Source organism: Scyliorhinus torazame, chromosome 1, assembly GCF_047496885.1.
Source record: "Scyliorhinus torazame isolate Kashiwa2021f chromosome 1, sScyTor2.1, whole genome shotgun sequence".
Classification (NCBI taxonomy): Eukaryota; Metazoa; Chordata; class Chondrichthyes; order Carcharhiniformes; family Scyliorhinidae; genus Scyliorhinus; species Scyliorhinus torazame.
In genome coordinates this window covers 364,265,946-364,288,493 of record NC_092707.1, presented here as the reverse complement: position 1 = coordinate 364,288,493, position 22,548 = coordinate 364,265,946, and the positions used below count along the sequence as shown (strand labels likewise).

Here is a 22,548-nt window from a genome sequence, read left to right as displayed (position 1 = left end):
TGCTTATCCTGAAGACAAACAGCTTGAAAGTGGGCACAAGGAATCAAAACTAGTATTACACCACCAAATCAAAGCTTAGGAGAACCCATTCCAAAAAGTAAATAGTTATGAAATGTATTTACTCACAATGAATACTCACAATGAATTAATAGAATCCCTACAGCACAGAAGGAGACCATTCGCTCCAATTGAGTGCACCGACCCTCCACACCTAGACCCCACTATCCCATCCCTGTCACCCATCTAAACTTTAGACACTAAGGGGTAATTTAACGTGGCCAATCCACCTAACTTACACATTGTGAACTGGGAGGAAACCCTTTTTGTGCCATCACGTGGCAGCTTTTTTGTATCTGCATTCAATAATGAATTGGTTCTCCCTTTTGTTCCCATAGCCCTACAAATTTCTCCTGTACATAGTAGCATCCAAGGAAATTGTATAATCCTGCTCCACTACCCTATTGCATTTCAGATTGAAGCTTGCCATGTTATTGACAATTATCTGTACTGGTTACTGACTCCTGTCACTGGAAACTTGTTTTCACCTTTGCCTGTTGTATTACAGCCCCTCCATTTTGACCACCACTTTTTCCTCCGTATTTAAAAAAAAAAAAACAACCCAGATTCTCTCAAGTCATTCCTCACATGATTGTGGTAAATCTCTGCACTTGCTGTCAAGATCTTGATGCAAGTTTCTAGAAGTGGCCACTATTCTAGCTGAGGGCTAACCTTTCATAAAAGCTTTCATAACTTTTTGATGATCAAGACATTTTTATAAAGCCAAGTTTGTTCCTGCATTAGTCTTTGCCTTATTTTCCCTTCCCAAATTGCATCACAACTCTTGTCTTCATCTCCCACGTGTTTTCCAATTACACTGGGCTTGTAAGCCTCTTCACTATTTTCTGCAACTTTGAGATTATGTCCATGTGCATGAGCAGTAAGTGCTAATACAGGCTCCCAGTGAAACCAGTAAAAGTTTTAAACATTCTCTGCACTACCTATATAATTAATGTGTTTGCGGTAACTAGCTTTGTACTGAAAATTGAAGATGGTGAGTAGATTTCGTATGAAGATTTGCATTCAATAATGTTTATATCCCAAGCTAAAAGTTAGAGGCAAACTATGCACATATGTGGGTCTTGCATAATTCACTGGTTGAATTTGCCTTATTGTGTGGTGTTAAGTCAGTATCCTTCTGATTGTTATCTTGCTACTTTATAAAAGGACCTGATTTCCCAGGAGCCAATCGCTGGGAATTGCATTTGTGTGCTAGTTTTGAAGCTTAATTATAGCCACTCTAGGATCACAAGGTTTTTAAAAAATATATGTATTTCCCTGATGACCAAGTTCTTTGCTGACTTGAATGAGAATGCAAGTTTTGGAAAACATATCCATTCACTTTTATCTTGGCACATCTAACCATGGTGACTGACTTTTTTAGGGTTCGGGTTATTCCCTCCATACAGTTTAGTTTATATTCAATTGCCCAAATTATTGAACGTGCTGGAAGTACTTTGTGTAGGAATTGTTTGTTTTGGGGTTTGCAATAGGAAATGGGCGAATGTGCATCAAAGTTGATTAGATTTGTGTATTGACTATTGACAATTTCTCCCAATGTAAGGTAGATTATTTGAAGCATTAATGACAAGCTGCTGGCTTGAATTCCTTGTCTGCTGGCATGCTTGTACTAGATGTTCAGTTATTTATACTGGAAATCTGAAGTTAATGAAAAATGCTACAAATAGTCCATATCCTTATCACAGGTGCTATCTGACCTGACACTTGCAACAGTTGGTTTTTAATTTTCTCTCCTCAAATATCTGCTTCAATGCCTACATAGAATCTTAACTCTACACCGAGCGAGCATCTTAACTAGGCACACTCCACCACCCTATCCCTGTAACCCCACCTAACATTTGAACATTGAGGGACAATTTAGAATGGCAAATCCACCCAACCTGCACACCCTTGGGACTGTGGGAGGAAACTAGAGCTAGAAGAAACCCACACTGACATGTGGAGAACATGCAACCCTGCAGCCACCGAAGTCTGGGATCGATTTTGGAAGTGAACTTGGATTGAGATGTTTTGGCATCCTGCTGAAGCTTGCTTGTGGGAGCTGATGTTTGTGAACTTGCATCCTTGTTTGTGAACTTGCGTCCTGCAACCATGTGATTCCGATTTCTTTAAAAGCCATCGTCACCATGTTTATATTGCCGATTACCCCATTTGTGGAACAGTTCTAAATGATTTTTAGTTTGCTAGCAGGAAATAATTCTTCACTTTGAACCAAGTTCTGTTTAACTGATCTTTTGAATTGCTTGAAATCTGGATCTAATGGTGGTTTTAAGGATGCTCCCAAGCAGTTTAAGACATACTTGTAGGCACTGTTGGAAACCGATCCCAAAAATAGCAATGAAACAATCGGCAATCAACATTGAATATTGGCTGATGTAGAATTATTGCCCGGAAACCTGGGATGTACTGTGTGGAGACATTAGCCCCACCTGAGAATGTACTAATTCCTCTGTTTAGTATCTCCTCTAAGACTGTCATTGTAGCAGTCCCTCAGCACCGCACTTGAATGTCTCAGATTATGTGCTTCAAAGTCTGGAGTACCACTTGTGACAACTAGCTACTCCAGATAGTAGTACCCCTTTTCAATTGAGCTACCAGCATGCTTTTTTTTGTTGGGACAACTGTGAGGAAAATGAAACTGCAATACACTGCCTTTTATTTGAAATGTTTTTGCAATATCTTTTTCTGAGTGAGGGCCACTGTTTGGCGTGCTCTAACATCGGAAGTATGATTTGCTTTATAGCTAAGTGATGACAACAGTCTAGTCACAAATGGTTTCATCTTAGCTAAATCCACGGCCCTTCGTTCGCCCCACCCCTAATCTGCAAGTCGACCCGTTCTGAGGCCAGTTATTACCATATGGGTTAGTTATTAGGTAAAAAGGCTCTGGTGGCAGCATGGTAGACAGCACTGTTGCTTCACAGCTCCAGGGTCCCAGGTTCGATTCCCGGCTTGGATCACTGTCTTTGTGGCGTTTGCACATTCGCCCTGAGTGCGTGGGTTTCCTCCCACAAGTCCCAAAAGACGTGCTGTTAGGTAATTTGGAAATTCTGAATTCTTCCTCTGTGTACCCGAACAGGTGCCGGAGTGTGGCGACAAGGGACTTTTCACAGTAACTTCATTGTGGTGTTAATGTAAGCCTACCTGATTTTTAAAAAAAAATTCCAGACTGTTCACGGTGAGATTAAAGAATACGTTCAGTGAATGCATGGTTCCGCCCCATTCACTTGAGCGAGGGAATGAATGCATTGGAAGTAGGGTTGGACTGTCATCTCTGGACCCGAATTCTAGAAACTGACAAATTTGGCTGCTCCATCAAGGAAACGACAGTTCAAGAGCAAGTTGTCGCACCTTAAAGCCCTTCCATATCTTGTTCAGTCTGTTCTAAAGTTATTGGGCCAAAGTATTCTATTGAAGGGGGTTGAGAAATATATATTTGTGAGCAAACCTCAGCGAAAAGAGAAAATACCAGTGGCGGCTGTCTGTCTCCGTCGCCACAAGGACCACCGGGAAAGGGACTGGGACCAGAAGTAATTGTGTCGAAAAAAAACTGCAGGAGCACGTCACAGTGGTTTATCCCTGAACGTAATGGGGTTTTATTGAGCTAAATTGAAGGCGACGCTTCAAACACCGGCGATTATAGAGGGGGGCTGTGCTCCCGTTCTCACTGGGAGCAATTTTAAGAATTTAGATCGGAGTATCCCTTACGATAGTTTTGATTTGAAAGTGAAAGGCGATCAAGGGAGAAAAAAATGTTCCGAAATTGGAAGTAGCGGTTCAGTCTTTGGAAAAAAAGGGGACATCTAAGAAATCAGGGCAGTGCTTGCGATTAGGATCTCGGTAATGGTGTTAATATGGCCGCAACCGCTTCCAACCCCTCTGCTGTGAAAATAGCCAATACAAAACGCGTTTTAACCAACCAATCAGAAATAAAATCCAAAGTGAAGGTAGCCAGTAACGCTAAAGTTAGTCGTAATAGCAAGGTAGTGGGACGTGACATTTTGGCTTTTCGACTGCTATATTATATATATATTTAAATTAGTGTTCATCCTAACTTATTTTTGCGCTGACTATTCCAGCAAAAAAGAAATTCGCTACCAGAAGTGCAGGAATCGAGTAGAGGAAGGTGGTGGCAAGAAAATATCAAAGTAAGTGTAGAATGGACATTGGATAGGCAGCAAATATAGCAGCTCATAAGATTGTCGTTTATACCATTATTAAAAAATCTGAAATCGATGATCTCTTGATTTTTAACCTAGCTGGAGGCATTGATGTTCTCACTTTTTTTTTACTTGTCCAAAATTGGATGCAAGGTACAGTCATATCTGTGTCATTGCAAAGTGGTTCTTTCTTCACAGTGAGGCAGGAGAAATATTGGTGGGGTGCATTACCAAATGGCAGTTTTGCCCAGTAGAAGTCCTTGCTGAGAATTTAGGCACTCAGTCTCCATAAATTTCCATCACCTCAAATTTAAAACTTAAAATGTGACAAATGCCATTGAAACTAAAGGCAAATTTATCCAACTGTTTTGAAAAGACTATTGCTACCGAGGAATAGCTAAAGTTCACCGGTTTGCCTTGGCAGTGAGCACAAACAGATAACGTCTCTTCTTGGCCATGAGATTGGCAAGTTAACTAATAGAAATAAGTTGTTGCAAAATGATTTTGTGAGATTGTTAGTTAGAATAGGACCCCTGAAAAACTAACAATACTCTTATAAAAGACATCCATTAAAACCTATTGAACCTCATGCAGTAAATGCTGAATGTGACACCGGCCTCACAAAAAAGATTTGACAAGCCTTTGTTTGCAAACACGTGCACTTGATATTGCAAGTCAGAATAAAACACATTACTTGTGGATGACAGATGGCTGGAGTTGCCTCTTGAGAATTGGGAACCATCTATAAAAGCTGCTTTGTTGGCCTGCTGAGTGCGCTCCTTTTGCCGCTGCAGAGTGCAGTCGAGGGCATTTGTCAATCTGCAAAGTAAAATTGATTTGTATTTAGGTGCATCTGCCTGGTGCAGTCACTGTTTATTGTTAGTGATTTGATTTTATTGTAGGGCACAGGAGGTACCTGGTACATTTAGCCAAGGTCCACTTCCCTTTGCCCAGATTTGGATGAGATACTGCCTTATACCATCTCTTTAGGATGTCAAATGCAAAGGAAAGTCTCCCTCTCTCTCACTCTTTTCATGTGTCTATATGTCCTAGCATTTTTCTGTTATTCCCCCAGTATCTCTGATGTCTCCTTTTCTCCCTCCTTCTCCGATTCTTCAACTACGCCTGGAGACTATCACTGTTACTCCTGTAATTTCAAAACTTTCCATGATGGCTTTTTCTACAGCAAGCTCTTGCAAAAAAGATCTGCCAAATACATTTTCATGGTAACTTTTTACCAAGGTTTTCCATTGTGATAGATGGTAAGGCCATAAGACATAGTAGTAGAAATAGGCCATCGGCCCATTGAGTTTTCTCCGCTATTTAGTGAGGTCATGATGATCTGATAGGATAATCCACAACTCCACTTCCCACCTTATCCTCATAACCCTTGATTCCCTTACTGATAGAAAATCTGACTATCTCAGCCTTTTTTTCTTATAAATTTATAGTAGACAATTATTTTTCTTTTCCCATTAAGGGGCAATTTGGCGTGGCCAATCCACCTAACCAGCACATCTTTGGGTTGTGGGGGTGAAACCCATGCAGACATGGGGAGAATGTGCAAACTCCACATGGACAGTGACCCAGGGCCAGGATTCGAACCTGGGTCCTCAGCGCCGCAGTCCCAGTGCTAACCACTGCGCCACATGCTGCCCTTCTATCTCAGCCTTGAACATCCTTAACAATCCAGCCTCTACAAGCCCTCCGTGGTCTCCCACAAAGTAAAACGCCTCTGAGCATCCACCATGTCAAGCCTTCTAAGAATCCTATATGTTTCAATAAGGTTGCCTCTCATTCTTCTATGTGGGTTTCCTCCCACAGTCCAAAGATGTGCAGGTTAGGTGGATTGGCCATGATAAATTGCCCTTAGTGACCAAAAAAGGTTAGGAGGAGTTATTGGGTTACGGGGATAGGGTGGAAGTGAAGGGCTTAAATGGGTCGGTACAGGCTTGATGGGCCGAATGGCCTCCTTCTGCACTGTATGTTCTATATTCTATATAATCTGCCTTCTCCCCATAACCCCTGATCCCCTTATTAATCAAGAACCTATCTATCGCTGCCTTAAAGACACTCAGTGATTTGGCCTCCAGAGCCTTCTGCTGCAAAGAGTTCCATGAATTCACCACACTCTGGCTTAAGAAATTCCTCCTCATCTCTTTTTTAAAGGATCATCCCTTCAGTCTGAGCCTCTGCCCTCGGGTTCTAGTTTTTCCTACAAGTGGAAACATCCTCACCATGTCCACTCTATCCAGGCCTCGCAGTATTCTGTAAGTTTCAATGAGATCCCCCCCTCATCCTTCTAAACTCCAACAAGTACAGACCCAGAGTCCTCAACCATTCCTCATATGACAAGTTCTTCATTCCAGGAATCATTCTTGTGAACCTCCTCTGGACCCTTTCCAAGACCAGCACATCTATCCTTAGATATGAGACGCAAAACTGCTCACAATATTCCAAACGGGGTCTGACCAGTGCCTTATACAGCCTCAAAAGTAAATTCATAGCAGAACCCTTGCCACAGTACTGAATTGGTTATCAAAGGCACAAATGGCATCCTGTTTGACTCTGAAAAAAAGTAAACTATCCCTCCTCCCCCTTCCTGACCCGACTACATCTTTTTACATGATTGTCCAGACCATTTTCCTTCTGATCCCTCTCCATTGTTGTCCCGCTGGGTGTGACCACACTCACCTGGTTCCATTCTTATGTACTGTTCTCTAATTGTAGCCAGAGAATCACTTGCAGCGACATCTCCTCCTGCTCCCAAACCATTACCTTTGATGTTCCCAAAGGATCTAATCTCGCCATCCTATTTCTCATTTAGATGCTGTCCCTCGACAACATCAGCTGAAAACACAGCGTCAGTTTCCACATGTATGTTGACGATGCCCATCCTGTACTAGATGAGCAGAAATCTGTTCCAACTAAATATTAGGAAGACTGAATGCATTGACTTTGCTGCCACAAACTCTGTTCTCTAGTCACAAACTCCATCCCGGACCCTGACAACAGTCTGAGGCTGATGCAGACAATTTGCAACCTTGGCATCATATTTGACGCTCAGATGATGACCTTATCATATATCCACGCCATCACTAAATCCACCTGCTTCCACCTCTGTAACTCCCTGCGTTAGCTTATCTGCTGCTAAAACCCTCATCCGCTCCTCTACACTTAACATTTTCAATTCACTCTTGCCCAGCCTCCCACATTCTATCCTCTGTAAACTTTAGTTCATCAAAGACTCTGCTCCATCTGCCCTAAGTTGCTCAAAGTATATTAAACCCATCACATTGGCTTCTGGTTGAGCAACAATTTGATTTTTAGAATGTCATCATTCTGTAACTGTGCCCCTCCACATCCCTGATCTCTTCCAGCCCCACAACCCTCCGAGATAAATGTGTTCCTCTAATTCACGCAAACTCATGAATGAGCCTAAAAGTGTCACTTTTTGGCCCTGAAAAGGCCCAGTCTGCCTCTGATTACCCTGGAAGGATAAGGTATCTCAGAAACCTGAGCAAACAGGTGGTGTTAGCTCCTTCTCTCTGCTGCTATTCAGCTGCAACACAAGTGGTATTCGCCTCTAACAGGACCACACCAATGAGTAATGCGGTCAATTAATTTCAGTGCCGATGTTATGCTAGCTATGCAGGCCATACACCCCAAAGACTGGCGATCATATCAAACAGCATGTCCCTTCCTTTGTTTGCAATGGCCAAGGCACAGACCATACCCTAACCAGCCCATGCTTGGAAAATTTAGTAGCATTCTCTTCTCGTACAGAATATATAGGTGGCACGGTAGCACAGTGGTTAGCACTGTTGCTTCACAACGCCCGGGTTTGATTCCCGCTTGGGTCACTGTCTGTGTGGAGTCTGCAATTCTCCCCCTGTCTGCGTGGGTTTCCTCCGGGTGCTCCGGTTCCCTCCCACAAGTCTTGAAAGACGTGCTTGCTAGGTGAATTGGACATTCTGAATTTCCCCTCAGTTTACCTGAACAGACGCCGGAATATGGCGACTAGGGGATTTCCACCGTAAATTCATTGCAGTGTTAATATAAGCCTACTTGTAACAATAATAAAGATTATTATTATTGTTGTTTTCCCTCTTATATTGGTATTCTACTGGTACAGGGAGGTGGTAGTGTAGTGGTATTGTCACTGGACTAGTAATCCAGTGACCCAGAGTACTCTGGGGATCCAGGTTCAAATCCCATCAGTGCAGGTGGGGAAATTTGAATTCAATAAAAATCGAGCACGAAAGTCTAGTCATGACCATGAGACCATTGTCGATTGTTGTAAAGGAAATCTACCGTCCTTACTGGGTCTGGTCTATATGTGACTCCAGACCCACAGCAATGTGGTTGAATCTAAACTGCCCCTCAAGGGCCCACATCCCATGAACGAATAAAAATAAATACTTGCAAAGTGTGCTGAGTGCGAAATCAAACGCTTTAACTTAATGTCTTTATTTCAACAATACTCGAGTTCTGTACTTCCAAACGACTAATGTTATTTCCTTTCAGGATACACCACCACCTGGAAAATATCCCATAAAAGATTTTATCGAAGAGGGGCTTCTAAATCCAGTGAAACGGACATATAATTTTAAAGCGCAAGGCAGGGTCAGCACTACCTCGTCAGAATCACATTCACGTGAACAGCTAGTAAAACATGGTCAGAATCCAGTGGCATTAACTGAGGTGGGGAAGAAATCGTCCTCCCTGCAAGTTCTCAAAAGTCCTACCAAAAAGAAAAGTGTACACAAGGCATCTCAAAAGGTGATGTCATTTACTTTAATGAAATGCGCACTTTATGAATTTATTAATCAATCAGCTATATGTCCTCCTCTTAAAATGTCCCGAACAAAGGTGGCCATGAATTACTTTAAAGTGAAATGAAGGGAAGGCTGAAGCGGAAAGGAGTTCTATAGCTTTGAAGTCCTGGGAAAACAATACGATAGCAGAGAGGAGAAATGTTGCAACAGTTGCCCACTGTGTTCTGCCTTAGATTGGGTCATAACTCCTGTTTCACACATGATATTCTTGAGTGCCTACGGAAGAGCGACTGAAGAGGTTTCTGTTCGCAGCCAACTTCTTTCTTATTCTGGTTCACAGCAATATGTTTCAAATATACATGGGACACTTCATGGTGCAGTAGGTGGAACAGCATTTATTTATATTACACATCTTTCAAAGTCTTGGAAGAACTATTTAAAACCATAATCCAAAAGCAAAATCCTGCAGATGTTGGAAATCTGACACAAAAATAAAATTTGCCAGATGTACTAAGCAGGTCCAGTAGCATTTGTGGGGAAAGAGATAGAGTTAACCTTTCAGATTGTGTTCTGATGAAAGGTCATGACCTGAAACGTTAACCCTGTGTCTCTCCCTGCAGGTGTTACCGAACTGCTAAATTTTTCCACCATCTTCTGTTTGCATTTACATTGAACATCAAGGTTTTCTGTACACCATATTTTGTTATGTCAAAGGTTCATCTCACAGATATCACCTCATGATGTATCTATTCCCAAATCCTTTTGAAGACAGTCCGTTCATGGAAACAAATGTGGTTGTTTAGTCCAAAGTTATTTCCTTCAATTAAGACTCCCTGACCTAACTGTTCGTAACCTCTTTGAAGAACAGGCTTTATTAACTGGTAAAAGCACATTACTGCAGATGCAGGAATCGGAAACAAAAACAGAAAATACTGGACAATCTCAGCAGGTCTGATAGCATCCTTGGAGAGAAAAGAGAGCTAATGTTTTTGTTTATTAACTGGTATCTTTCCACATAGTAGTTAATGGATCCCTTAACCTATAAATATTGCTTCACCACTGAAGTTATACAGCAAACACCCTTAGCCAATGTTGTTACTGCCATGTGTCCTATTCACAAGCATTTTTTTGTCTATAGCATTGAAATTTAATTTGGTAGCACCTGATTTTACAGTGTTGTGAGTGCCATTTTACCTCCAAAATGGCATCCGCAGTGTGTGCACACATTTCTTGTGCAAGTCACATTCTATTAACAGGAACCCTCTAATTTTGGTGATAGCCTTAGTCCAGATGCAGTGAACATCCATCAGATGTGACCTTACAAACTGACTTAACACGAGGTGTACTACTTTGGAGTTCAATGCTGCAGCCCTTTAAATGAACATACATGCAGCTGCAGGAAGGAACTCACACCAGTGCTATTTAAAGGGATCATCAAGTGCGTTAAGCGTAGTTGCTGATTGATTTCTAGTGACTCTTGCTGCAATTGTAGAAATGTTTGGTGGTCTCCAACATTGGTTAAAGTTGCTGAAGTCTGTAGAAAGAGGTGTGGCACGACTTCCGGGTGCGGCTATGCAGAGCTAGGTCGCATATTCGGTAGCTCCCGCATGGAACGGACTTTTGGGCTCTTTTACAGGGCCCCCACGGCATTTGTTTGACATTTCCCGGTGAGGCAAGAAGACTGCAACACTCCCCTGACAGTGTCCCCCAGGAATGTTATGTCGTTTGGCTACCAGACCCGACAGAAACAGTAAAAGATTTGGCTGCAACAGGATAAACAGGGCCTCTTCCAGCATGCAGGCGGGGGAAGGGCAAGCTTAAAGCTGCAAACTGACCTGTGAGGGCCTTTATCAAAAGTGAATTCTAACAGCAGAGGGAACAACTGTGAAAAGATCTCACCAAGGCCACTGAAGAAGCGGGGACGAGGCTTCTGGTGGCAGCCATGGAGGAGTAGGTCGCGCATTCGGCAGCTCCCATCTGGAACGGACTCTTTTCAGGGCCCCCAAGGGCACTTTTTCGACGTTTCCCGGTGTGGGAAGGAGTTAATAATAGCTCCCCGTCAGTATATGGCTTTAACTAGGAGCGGGGTGACAAAAAAGGTGGTGGTGGACCAGAAGAAGGGAGGGAAGAAGGACAAAATGGCGGCGGGCGGAGACCAGGCAGCGTGGAGGCAGTGGGCGGAGGAGCAACAGGAGGGTATCCAGCGCTGCCTCAGAGAGATTAAAACGGACCTGCTAGAGCCGATGAAGGCTGCTGGAGACACAGACGGCCCAGGGGGTGGCGATCCGAGAGGCTCAACAAAAGATCTCTGACAATGAGGACGAGATCTTAGTCCTGGCGGTAAAGGTGGAGGCGCACAAGGCACTCCACAAGAAATGGCAGGAGCGGTTCGAGGAGATGGAGAATCGGTCGAGGCGGAAGAATCTGCGGATTCTGTGCCTCCCGGAGGGGCCGGACGTGGGGGCCTATGTGGTCACCATGAGAGAGGTGTGGCACATCTTGTAGGGCCTTGTCCTGAAACCACTTGCTTCCAGATACGCCTGCAGTTGCAAACATTCCCCTTTTCCTCTAGCCTGATGAGAAAAATGAGCAACGGTGACACAGAGCAGGACAAGCTGTTGGAGGAAGGTGGAGGAGGAATAGAATGGCTGTCAGCAGGAAGCTATATTCAGCCAGGATATTCAGGGAGACCTTCTCCCACCTGAACCTCAACAGTGTCAGATGTTTCCACATCAGTGACATCTTCACTGAAATCTGCCAACTGCTGCAGTCACAATTACAGCCTCAGAGTAGGGTTAGGGTGACATTAGTAGTGGCTGTGATGACCATGGTCATGAACTTCTCTGCATCTGGCTCCTTCTGGACTGCAGCTCGTGATATTTGCAACAGTCTGCAACAACCAGGTGGCTTAATTAAATATCTCTGCACCGGATTCTCCCGGCTTCCCATCTCCCCAGCAAGGCCTAAACCAGGCGCCGTTTAGCACAGGCATAATGGCACCTGGGGGCGACCCAGGCCATTGGAGACCCCTGGGTGGTCAGGGACAGGGCAGAGTTGCCCCCTGGCTCTGCCTCTGACACCTGGACACCTTGGCACTGCCAGCCTGACACCTTGGCACTGACACCCAGCTGACACTGCCAGGCTGGCATGGGCACTGCCAGGTTTCATAGAATTTACAGTACAGAAGGACGCCATTCAGTCCAGTGAATCTGCACTGGCTCTTGGAAAGAGCACCCCACTTAAACCCACACCTCCACCCTATCCCCGTAACCCAGTAACCCCATCTAATCTAAAGGCAATTTAGCATGGCCAATCCACCTAACCTGCACATCTTTGGACTGTGGGAGGAAACCGGAGCACCCGGAGGAAACCCACGCACACACTGGGAGAACGTGCAGACTCCGCACAGACAGTGACCCAAGCTGGGAATTGAACCTTGGAGCTGTGAAGCAACTGTGCTACCATGCCCCCCCTAGGTTTCTGGGGTGACAGCGTCCGGTTGCCAGGGTGACACTGCCAAGGGTCGGGGCCTGAGGGGGGGGGGGGGGGGCATTTCTTTGAGAGGGTGGATAGGGGAGCCATGAAAGATGGGGGCTGAAGGGTGGGTATGAATGGACCTCATAAAGGTTGGGGTGATTAAGGGTGGGGGCCCAGAAAGTGGGGTGGGATAACCTGAAAAGGGGGTGCACTCAGCGACCTCATAGTGGGGTGTCCTCACCTGGAGGGCTGTGGGGTAATCCCTATATGTATGGGAGGTGACATTGCCTGTGGGTCGGGGTGTGGGGACACTCAAACCCATAACGAGATTGGGGCATCTTTTCCACCCCATGACGCCGGCTATGTGGATTGTGATCAGGTGGAGAATCGAGATCCATGCCTGGCGGTGAACCTACTGCTAAGCTCTGGCCCCCACTGGAGTTCTCATGCTCATGGCCCATCCACTTACAGACCCGACACCAGAGTCCCGGGCCCTCATGATTCTCCGGTCCTCTGGGCCAGTATCATCAAACGTGAACTTGATTTGGTGTACCTCATGGTGGGCCAAGGGGATAACCACTTAAGGGAGCTGATCCCAAAGTGCACCTGAGGACCAACCCACCCCCCCACACACACAACAATCCGCTATCTGCCCACCCCTCCACTACCTGACGCTCCTCCCCACCTCACTCAACCCCCTCTCCCACCCCCCCAACCTCCTCCCTAACTAAAGGAAACCCCCTCACAGACCCCTAAATAGGTAGACCCCCCCCACCCACAGTGACCCTCTAACTAAAAGGCCCGCCGAAAGAGAACTAAATAAGGAGACCCCCCCACAGGGACCCCTAAATAAAGATACGCTCCCAAGACCCCCTAAATAAAGGGACGCCATCCAGAGACCCCCTAACTAAAGGAACCCCCTCCAGAGACCCCCTAACTAAAGGAACCCCCTCCAGAGACCCCCTAACTAAAGGGACGCCCTCCAGAGACCCCCTAACTAAAGAGACCCCCTCCAGACCCCCTAACTAAAGGGACCCCCACTAAGATATTATTCACAAATATTAGTCAATTACATTTTGTTCATAGATGTTTGCAACACACATGCATTGCCGGAAAGTGGATGGCCTGGTTGGGGCTAATCCCTAATAATACTATTGTTTGCTCTAAATATGCTTAGCACATTTCTTAGAGAGATGCTGAGCATCAGTTGCTCAGAAAATTCTGGAAACACTGCCAGATGTCCCACAGTGGACCTGTCTGCTCTGTGTTAAGTTGCAGTGACCATCTGTCAAATGCAGTCAACCATGGGCAGAAAGTAATGGTGCACTGCGGTGTAGGGAAACCTTTCACTGGCATCTCGACCAAGACAAAATGTCATGTTGGTCTTGGATGAAATCTTGGAATGATCTTTGAAAACCTTAAACCTTCATGGTGCGAACTGAACCTAGTTCTGGTCCAGCTCTTCTTTGCTGACCTCAGATTGAACTGGTTTACATAATTAATTCAAACATCTATTTTGTTCAGCTTATTAAAATGAGAAACCTAAATGGCAGATACATGTTCGGTTTAATATTCAGAAACTAGAAATTTGATGAATTTCCTGCAGGTGTTCCTGAATCAGAGTTTGACATTGTTCCAACTATGGTCTTTCTGCAACTGAAGTTACATTTGTGGAAAAATGTTGAAGAGAAACACAAAACGTTAGAGAATGGACTGAACTCTAGAGAATAACTCAAGCTGGCAAATTGGGTATGGAAGGATTAATCACAAACAAATACATTCAGGAGGCTAAAGATAGGAGATAATTTATTCTTTCAGGCTAAGTAGGGAAAGATATAGATGTGGGTTTACATGTTTAATTCAGATTGGTTGTATTTTAAAATGGCATCAAGTGGGTTATACCATGACTTAGAAATCATTCTATCTTCCCTGATTCATTAAAAGTGGCATTGGCAGCATGGCCAAATGTTTGAGTGGCAAGTAGGGAAACGGGCAATAGCTGAATCAACTCAACTAAACTAGAACTAAGGGGCACAGCCTCAAAATAAAGGGGAGCAGATTTAGGACTGAGTTGAGGAGGAACTTCTTCGCCCAAAAGGTTGTAAATCTGTGGAATTCCCTGCCCAGTGAAGCAGTTGAGACTATCATTGGAAGTTTTTAAAGCAAAGATAGATAGATATTTGAACAGTTCAGGAATTAAGGGTTATGGTGAGCGGGTGGGTAAGTGGAGCTGAGTCCACAAAAATATCAGCCATGATCTTATTGAATGGCGGAGCAGGCTCGAGGGGGCCTACTCCTGCTCCTAGTTCTTATGTTCTTATGTTCTAACAACATGGTAGATAAGTTATGGTCAGTTTAGTTCTCAAACTATTAACTCTCAGACCCTCAGTTAATAGGTGTTTGATACTATTTGTATGTCTGTTAGATCATGTCATTAGGTGGCTTAAGTTAGACAGCAAAAGAGATCAGAAATTTAGCCTAGACCCTCTAATAACAGTCAAATCAAGCAACAAAGTCCTGGCTTTCAATTGGCTGGAAAAAAAAACTGCCATGAGAAATTGTTGGCTAAAAAGTTCTCTTGAATGCAGTTCAAGAATTTTATGCCCTCTGTACCCCCTACACTATCCTATTCATATCATAGTTGATATTAAGTAGTTGAAGTCCCCAACTATTGCTACCTACCCTGGTGCTTTTGCATTCAGACATTTGGCTGCATATTGGGCAGGATACGCCCCCCACCCCCCCACGCCGGGTGGGAGAATCGCCGGGGCGCCGCGCGAATCGCGCCCCGCCACCCCGCCCCCGCACGCGATTCTCCCACCCGCCCCCCGAAACCAGCGCCGCACAATTCATGCCGGGCTGCTTGGAGAATCGCGACAAACGGCAAGTGCCGATTCTCCGGCCCGGATGGGCCGACCGGCCGCTACGACACGACAGGTTCCCGCCGGCGACGTCCACCCCTGGTTGCTGCCAGTGGGAACTCTGCGGGAACGCTGGGGGGGAACTCTGCGGGAACGCTGGGGGGGGGGGGGGGGGGGGAAGGAGGCTCCTTCACTGGGGAGGGCCTCCGATGGGGTCTGGCCCGCGATCGGGGCCCACCAATCGGTGTGCCGGCCTCTCCCCCCCGGGCCTATCTCCTTCTGCGAGCGGCCCCAGAACACCGGCGCCATGTTGGTGAGGGGCCGGCGCGCGTAAGAAGTTCCCCGCGCATGCGCAGGATGGCACGGCCCAACTGCGCGTGCACAAGGTTGAGCTGCCCCAACTGTGCATGCGCGGGTTGGCGCGGCACCCATTTAGCGCTGCGTAAGGACGCTGGAGCGACGTGAACCGCTCCAGCGCCGTGCTGGCCCACTGTGGGGGCCAGAATAGGTTGTACCTGGGCCCTGTTCGCGCCGTTGTGAAACGCAACGGCGTTCACGATGGCGCGGGCACTTGGTCCGCGCCGCGGAGAATCGCCCCCATTTTCTCTACTATCTCCATCTCACTATTTGGGGTCTATAGCATACCCCTAGTAGTGTCGCTATCCCTTTTTTATTTCGGAGCTCAACCCATATTGCCTTATTCGATGATTAATATAGTATATTATCCTTCCTCACCGCTGTAATTGATTCTTTAACTAGTAAACCTGCACCCTCACCTTTCTTTTAGCTCCCTCTCTGTCCTGTCTGAACACCTTACAGCCAAGGATGTTGAGCTGCCAATTTTGCCCCTCTTTAACTCAAGTATGCTGAGATTCCCACTAATGAGTTCCCGGCTATTTCAATTTTTTGGTAAAAAATCAGTTGGCTTGATTATTACTTTGAAATCTTAGTTAAAAGGATCCCTTGTGGTGCAATGGGGAGCGTCCCTGTCTCTGAGCCAGGCGCTCCAGATTTGAGTCCCACTACAAAACCTGCTGCTCACAGAAGATGCATTCACAATATGTCCAAGCAGTTTGGTTATTAACCTGTAAATTCTTCCAGTGCATCTAGGGAAGGTGGTAAGAGTGGGAGTCTCCTGGTTAGCCATGCTTGATGTAGTGCGATGTCCCTGCAGCAATAGACTCTGGTGATCAGTTCCAGTGAAAATTAGCTATGGAAAGCATGTGCTTTGTCTGTCTCATGTACCACCAGGAACGGGAAGAGTGAAGAAGAAAACCCAGGTGCTAAGCATGATGTTCTAGGAGTGAGGTATTTACTAACACCATGGAGAGGGTGCCTGGAGTTTAACAGCATTTGGTGGGTAGTCTAAGGATTTGCTAACACCTGTGGGAAGTGAGGAGGAAGGATTCATGGATATGAAACTTGGCCTTAAAGTTTGGTAGTACTGTTATGGGGTATTGAGGCTTCATAGTATTTGGGAACACCACAAGAAATGTTAAGAACCCCGCTGATGTTAAATGTGAGGGTATCCCAAATCCCGGAAAGGTAACATGGAACACCAGTTCTTAGTGGTGTTCAATTTTAATTTGGTATACTGTGAGAAAAGATATGCAAACCAGGGAGTAATAGTCCAGTTGTTTTGTGATCAATTAATAAAGAATATTTATCAACTTAAAAGAAAAACATATAACTAAAAGGACTATATCACAATATAACAGTACATCTAACTGCACTGATGGCTGTACACACACATTGTCTCATGAAGTTACCCCTTTCTTCCCAATTACCTACGTGTTCTGAACTCTTGAGTTGCCCCTTTTCTCAAACAACATTCAATATTGTATAACTATCAGCTAAATCCAGCAGATAGTTACCTCGCCCAGGTTATTTGTCCATGTTTGGGAAAAATGCCTTCAGTTTCAGGGAAGGCGTCATAGGAACATATGAATTAGGAGTAGGCAATTCAGCCCTTCGAGCCTGCTCCACCATTCAATCAGATCATGGCTGATCTCTTCCTGGTCTCAAATCCACCTCCCTGCCTGTTCCCCATATCCCTTTAACCAGTTTTTAAAATCAGAAATATATCTATCTCCTTCTTGAAACAATTTAAGGATTCAGACTCCACTGCACGATGGGGCAGCGAGTTCCACAAATTCACCACCCTCTGCGAGAAGTAGTTCCTCCTCATCTCAGTTCTGAATCTACCACCTCTCAACTAATATCTTCTAGATTTGAGTTTTGGATTTTAACCTGCTGTCCTTTCAGTGCTAACTTTGTTTTCTGCAGCTAGGTGTGGCTGTGATGGTAGTTTGCTACTACTGTCCCCTTTTGCCACTTATTGTGCCATGGAATATAATTATTTCCCTTTGATGTTACCTGTTATGATCCCAGATGATGTTAAGACAGTAACTTTTACTTTGTAAAATAAAACATAGAGGAACAGAGTCACATGACCACTAATTAGTTTCAACAGCAAGAAAAAAGACAATTATTAAACATGAAAAAATTGGATACGATGCAATGAACCTTCACTCCCCGCTTAGTTTAACAATTGCACACAGGTTTTAGGATTTACACAGATGACAAACTACAATGTGCTCTGTCATTTACCACCGTGAACACAGAAGTCTCTTTGAAGCACACAAGATGGAGGTGGGGAAATACTCTCCACTCTGAACTCCAAGTGAATGTTTGTGGCTATATCCTCAGAATCCCCCCAGATGATTGTCACTTGAGAGTTTCCAAACTCTACTCCCAAAATCTTCTCTCATAATTGTGCTTTCCCTTAGCGGTTTGCATTCCCAATTCCATACCAGGGTTTCCAAATGACACTTTTAAGCAAAGCTTCCGCTCCGCATTTAAGAGCAGATCCTGTCCAGGATTTTACACCAGCTCTTTTTAGGTTTCCAGTGTCTTAACTGCTTTTACACAAACTCCGAGATCCAGCCACCAATTTCCATTGTTATTTTATCTCATGTTCCACAGACTGTAGCAAAATCTCAGAAACCTGGAAATCACTTCCGATATCTTTCTGGCAACTCAGCTTTCTTCTCAGCTTGGTCTGTCCTTACTAGATAGTTCCCTGTTCTAGTACATTTAACTTCAGACTTCTTGGAAGCTGCTCTTCATTTCTCAAGTTTCCTTAACTAACTATTCTTCAGATCTCTGCACTTGTTTACTTAACTATCGCTCCATGGTATGGCTTTTCTTCAAGCAAAGCTGAGAGAGATGTTCCCTCTTTAGCCTTCTAAACAAACTGCTTTTAGCAAAGGTGTGAGAGCTGAGAGGTGCCTTCTCTCTCACCACCTATCTCCAGTGATAATCAAATTAGCTAAACTTAAAAGTATCTCAACCGTACAAGGCCCCAGTTGTTAAGCAACACTCACATGCTTATGGGCGCATGGTAGCACAGTGGTTAGCACTGTTGCTTCACAGTGCCAGGGTCCCAGGTTCGATTCCTGGCTTGGGTCACTGTCTGTGCAGAGTCTGCACGTTCTCCCTGTGTCTGCGTGGGTTTCCTCCGGGTACTCCGGTTTCCTCCCACAAGTCCTGAAAGACATGCTGTTAGGTAATTTGGACATTCTGAGTTCTCCCTCAGTGTATCCGAACAGGCGCCGGAGTGTGGCGACTAGGGGCTTTGCACAGTAACTTTATTGTAGTGTTAATGTAAGCCAACTTATGACAATAATAAAGATCACTATTAAAGATTATTATTATTATGCTTATATTTACTTTTCGTGCCATAGCCCCCTCTAACACAGTTGGAACTTAACCAAACCCCACACATACAAACAGCATTGTCCAGCATGAATCTAACTATCGGTTTTCCGGCATAGAAACAGTGGTCGGGGTTTCTGGCCGTTCATGCTGGCGGGATCGTATGATCCTGCCAATGGTGCACCCTGCTGGGGACTCCGCAGTGGCAAGAGGTCCATTCAACGGGAAACCCCATTGACAATGGCAGGACCAGAATATCCAGTTGTTGGCCACTGGCCAGCTGCCCTCTATCGCTGCAGAACACACTGCGGAGGGGGAAGAAAATACCGCCTATTAAATTTGACCCACTTAAATCATTTCTAATGTCTACCAATACAAACATAAATCCCTTAAAACTATCTTTGTTTTCCAAATATATCCATCCTATGGACCTGGCTTTTAGCATATAAATTCCCTTATCTCTCACCTCTTGTATATCCCATTGCTCTCCCCTAACCACAGAGGTGAACACTTGCTTTTCTCACTGGTATGCAAACTCACATATTAAAACGCCCCTTCAACTAGCTGCCCTTATCAATTCCCCTTTTTATTTTATTTATTTTATCCCAATTACATTTTTAAATCTTAATTTTCCCCAATTCTTAACAGAAAGTGGGCTAAGGCCAACTGGCCTTCCCGAATGGCCTCCCCGGGAATTATAGTGAATACTGGGTTAGTACTTTGTGTTGTAACAACAGGTTCGCTACTCTATCTAATGTACACTGTATCATTTGGGCTTTTGGTTTAGTTGTCTGAATAAGGCAGATTGTGCTCCTGTTACATGTGTGTGTTAATATTTTGTCAATTTTTGTCAAGCTTAAGAGAAATAGCGTTAATTGTCTTTGAACTCATATAAATAAGGGATAGCTGGGACACTGGGTGTGTGGGAGGAGGGCTGTGAGACTGAACAAGTCAATAAACACACAATGAAGAAAAGCTCTGGGTCTTAGTGTTGGCTTCACCAAACAGCTTGGATCCTATTAACAACATGGTATTCTGAGATTTTTACTAGTACTTGCTAGTACCCAAGGGATGACACTGGACTATGGCAACACTTACGGGAATCCCTTGGTTTAGCAGCATGGATTGGTGGTATTGCTAGGATTTGACAGAGCTCAGTACATGAGTTCCATAAAATCCATAGAATCCCTGCAATGCAGAAGGAGGCCATTCGGCCCATCAAGTCTGCACTGACCCTCCGAAAGAGCCCCCTGCATAGGCCCACTCCCCGCCTTATCCCCGTAACCCCGCGCATTGATCATGGCCAATCCACCTAACCAGCACATCTTTGGACTGTAGGAAGAAACAGGAGCACCTGGAGGAAACCCACGCAGACGCGGTTTGACTGTTTTTGGGTGGGACACTGGGATATGCAAACAAAATATAAGCAACAGAAATTCAGGTGATGAATTGTCTCTCTGTCAGTCCATCTGTATATCCTTGTCAGCTCAGCTTAGCTCCAACACTCTGAACACCTAATAGCTTACGTGTGAATTTTGTTTGTTTATTCTTTCATGGGCATCACTGGCTGGGCCAGCATTTATTGCTCATCCCTAATTGAGCAGTTAAAAGTCAATCAAATTGCTTTGGGTCTGGAGACACACCCACGTAAGGACATCAGTGAATCAGATAAAACAATTGATTCACAATCATTAGAATTTAAATTCCAGATTCTGACTGAATTCAAATTTCATCATCTGCCATGTTGGGATTTGACCCTGGGCCCCCTTAGCATTATCCCGTGTCTCTGGTGCCAATATCATTACCATCACCACCACCTCCCTTACTCTAGCAGTCTTTCAAATAATTAACATTTTGGAGAAGGTGACTGTTGTGTTTAATTGTGCTGCCTTTTTAAAAAATCTTGGAGAGTAATCATTTTGTTCAGCCTTCAGGGAATAAATGAGGCAACATTCCATTAAGACACAAAGAATAGAAGACTCAATGGGTGGGATTCTCTGTTGCCCGATGGCGATATCGTAATCGGCGATCGGGCGGAGAATCCCTTTTTACGACCGAATCGTAGGCGGCGCCTGTTTTCAGATGCTACACCCCCTCCAAAACGCATCATCGGGGAGTACACCATTGGGACGGCCTCAGGACGTCACCTGAAGGCCCTCCCTCGATGCTCCGCCCATGATGGGCCGAGTTCATGATGACGTGGATCACTTGTGCTCTCAGTTTTCATCAACCTGCGGACTGTCCAGCGCCACCACAGTCGGGGTGGGGGGGAGCTGTGCCGCTGGCCGGGGAGGCTTCAGTGAGGGCTGGGGGGACTGGTGAGGGGTGGTCCGGGAGTGGCTAGGGGGCCACTCTCTGGCAGGTCGGGTCTGCGCACGGCGCGGCTACAGACCCGGCCACTCTCTGTCCGCTTTTGGGTCGGGGGTTTTACTCGGCCCCGCTGCTAGCCCCTCACTGGTCCCGGAATCGGTGAGGGTTCGGTGTCGATTTTGGCGTCGTAAAACGCCATAGTTTCCACGACAGCGTCGGCACTTAGCCGCAAAATCGGAGAATCCAGCCCAATGATTTTCAGATTTCAAAATAGTCCAGATACTAGAATCAAACATCAATTCAACAAGATTAAAGACAGGCAGAATAAGAATGAAAGCACCTTTAGTTGATCTCTCTACATAAACTATAAAGTTGGAGTGAGACTAGTTGTGAGTGGCTTTGAAAAGTGATTTGGTTACATGAATGCTTGAGTGGACTTTCCCACAGATGGAAATGTAATCTTAAAAATTTTTTTAAGCTTTTGGCCACATATTAATGGGAGTAAAGGTCAATCGACACAAAAGGCACATTTCTGCAGAGTGATACTTTTCAGAGAGAAATGTATCTGAAATCATCCAAAGAGATAGGTAGCAGGTGCAAATAGAAATCTGTGGAAACTAAACAATTGTATCTCAGGCCTGAATCATTACCAGGATCAGGGATTTATTGGTGAGATCTATTTTGCTGAAAATACGTTGTGATCAACCAAAAGACGATCCTGCGATCATAAAGGAAAATTTTCATGCATCTTTATTATTTCTTACGGCAGTGCTTGAGAAATGTGTTATTAGTAAGATTGGGCGGCATGGTGTTTTATTTTAGAAAATAATTTGTTGAGGCATTTATAACTTTAACAATTTTAAACATCAAGTTTCAACAAGACCAAAAACACAACAATATAACCAACAAACCCCGCAGTAACAAACCCCAGCCAACATGACTTACACATACAGTGCCATCTTCTCCAACCCCCCACCCCCCCCGGTTGTTTTCCTGCCCTTACTCGTCCCTTCCATGCCTCCCCTTTCCCCCCCTGCTGACAGCTTAATTTTTCTCAAAGAAATCGATGAACGGCTGCCACTTCCGAGCAAACCCCTGCAACGAACCCCTCAAGGCGAATTTAATTTAACTTCATTGCAGTGTCATTGCAAGCCTACTTGTGACAAT

The 22,548-nt window shown here is 44.9% G+C and overlaps 1 protein-coding gene across 5 annotated transcripts in view; it reads left to right on the top strand.

Annotated features, from left to right (window-relative positions):
- The first annotated feature begins 3,421 nt into the window (after positions 1–3,421).
- Positions 3,422–22,548, top strand: part of LOC140408434 (protein STPG4-like) — a 126,175-nt gene continuing 107,048 nt past the window's right edge. For 2 of the 5 annotated variants that reach the window (XR_011940133.1, XM_072495745.1), the window contains exons 1-3: positions 3,423–4,061; positions 4,158–4,226; positions 8,766–9,020. Coding sequence is in view for 4 of the 5 variants with exons in the window: in XM_072495745.1 (XP_072351846.1) it covers positions 3,933–4,061; positions 4,158–4,226; positions 8,766–9,020 (453 nt within the window). In the remaining variant the exon portion in view is untranslated. Of the gene's footprint in view, positions 4,062–4,157; positions 4,227–8,765; positions 9,021–22,548 lie in introns of all 5 variants that reach the window. The other 3 variants (XM_072495833.1, XM_072495665.1, XM_072495959.1) reach the window with 3 other exon arrangements.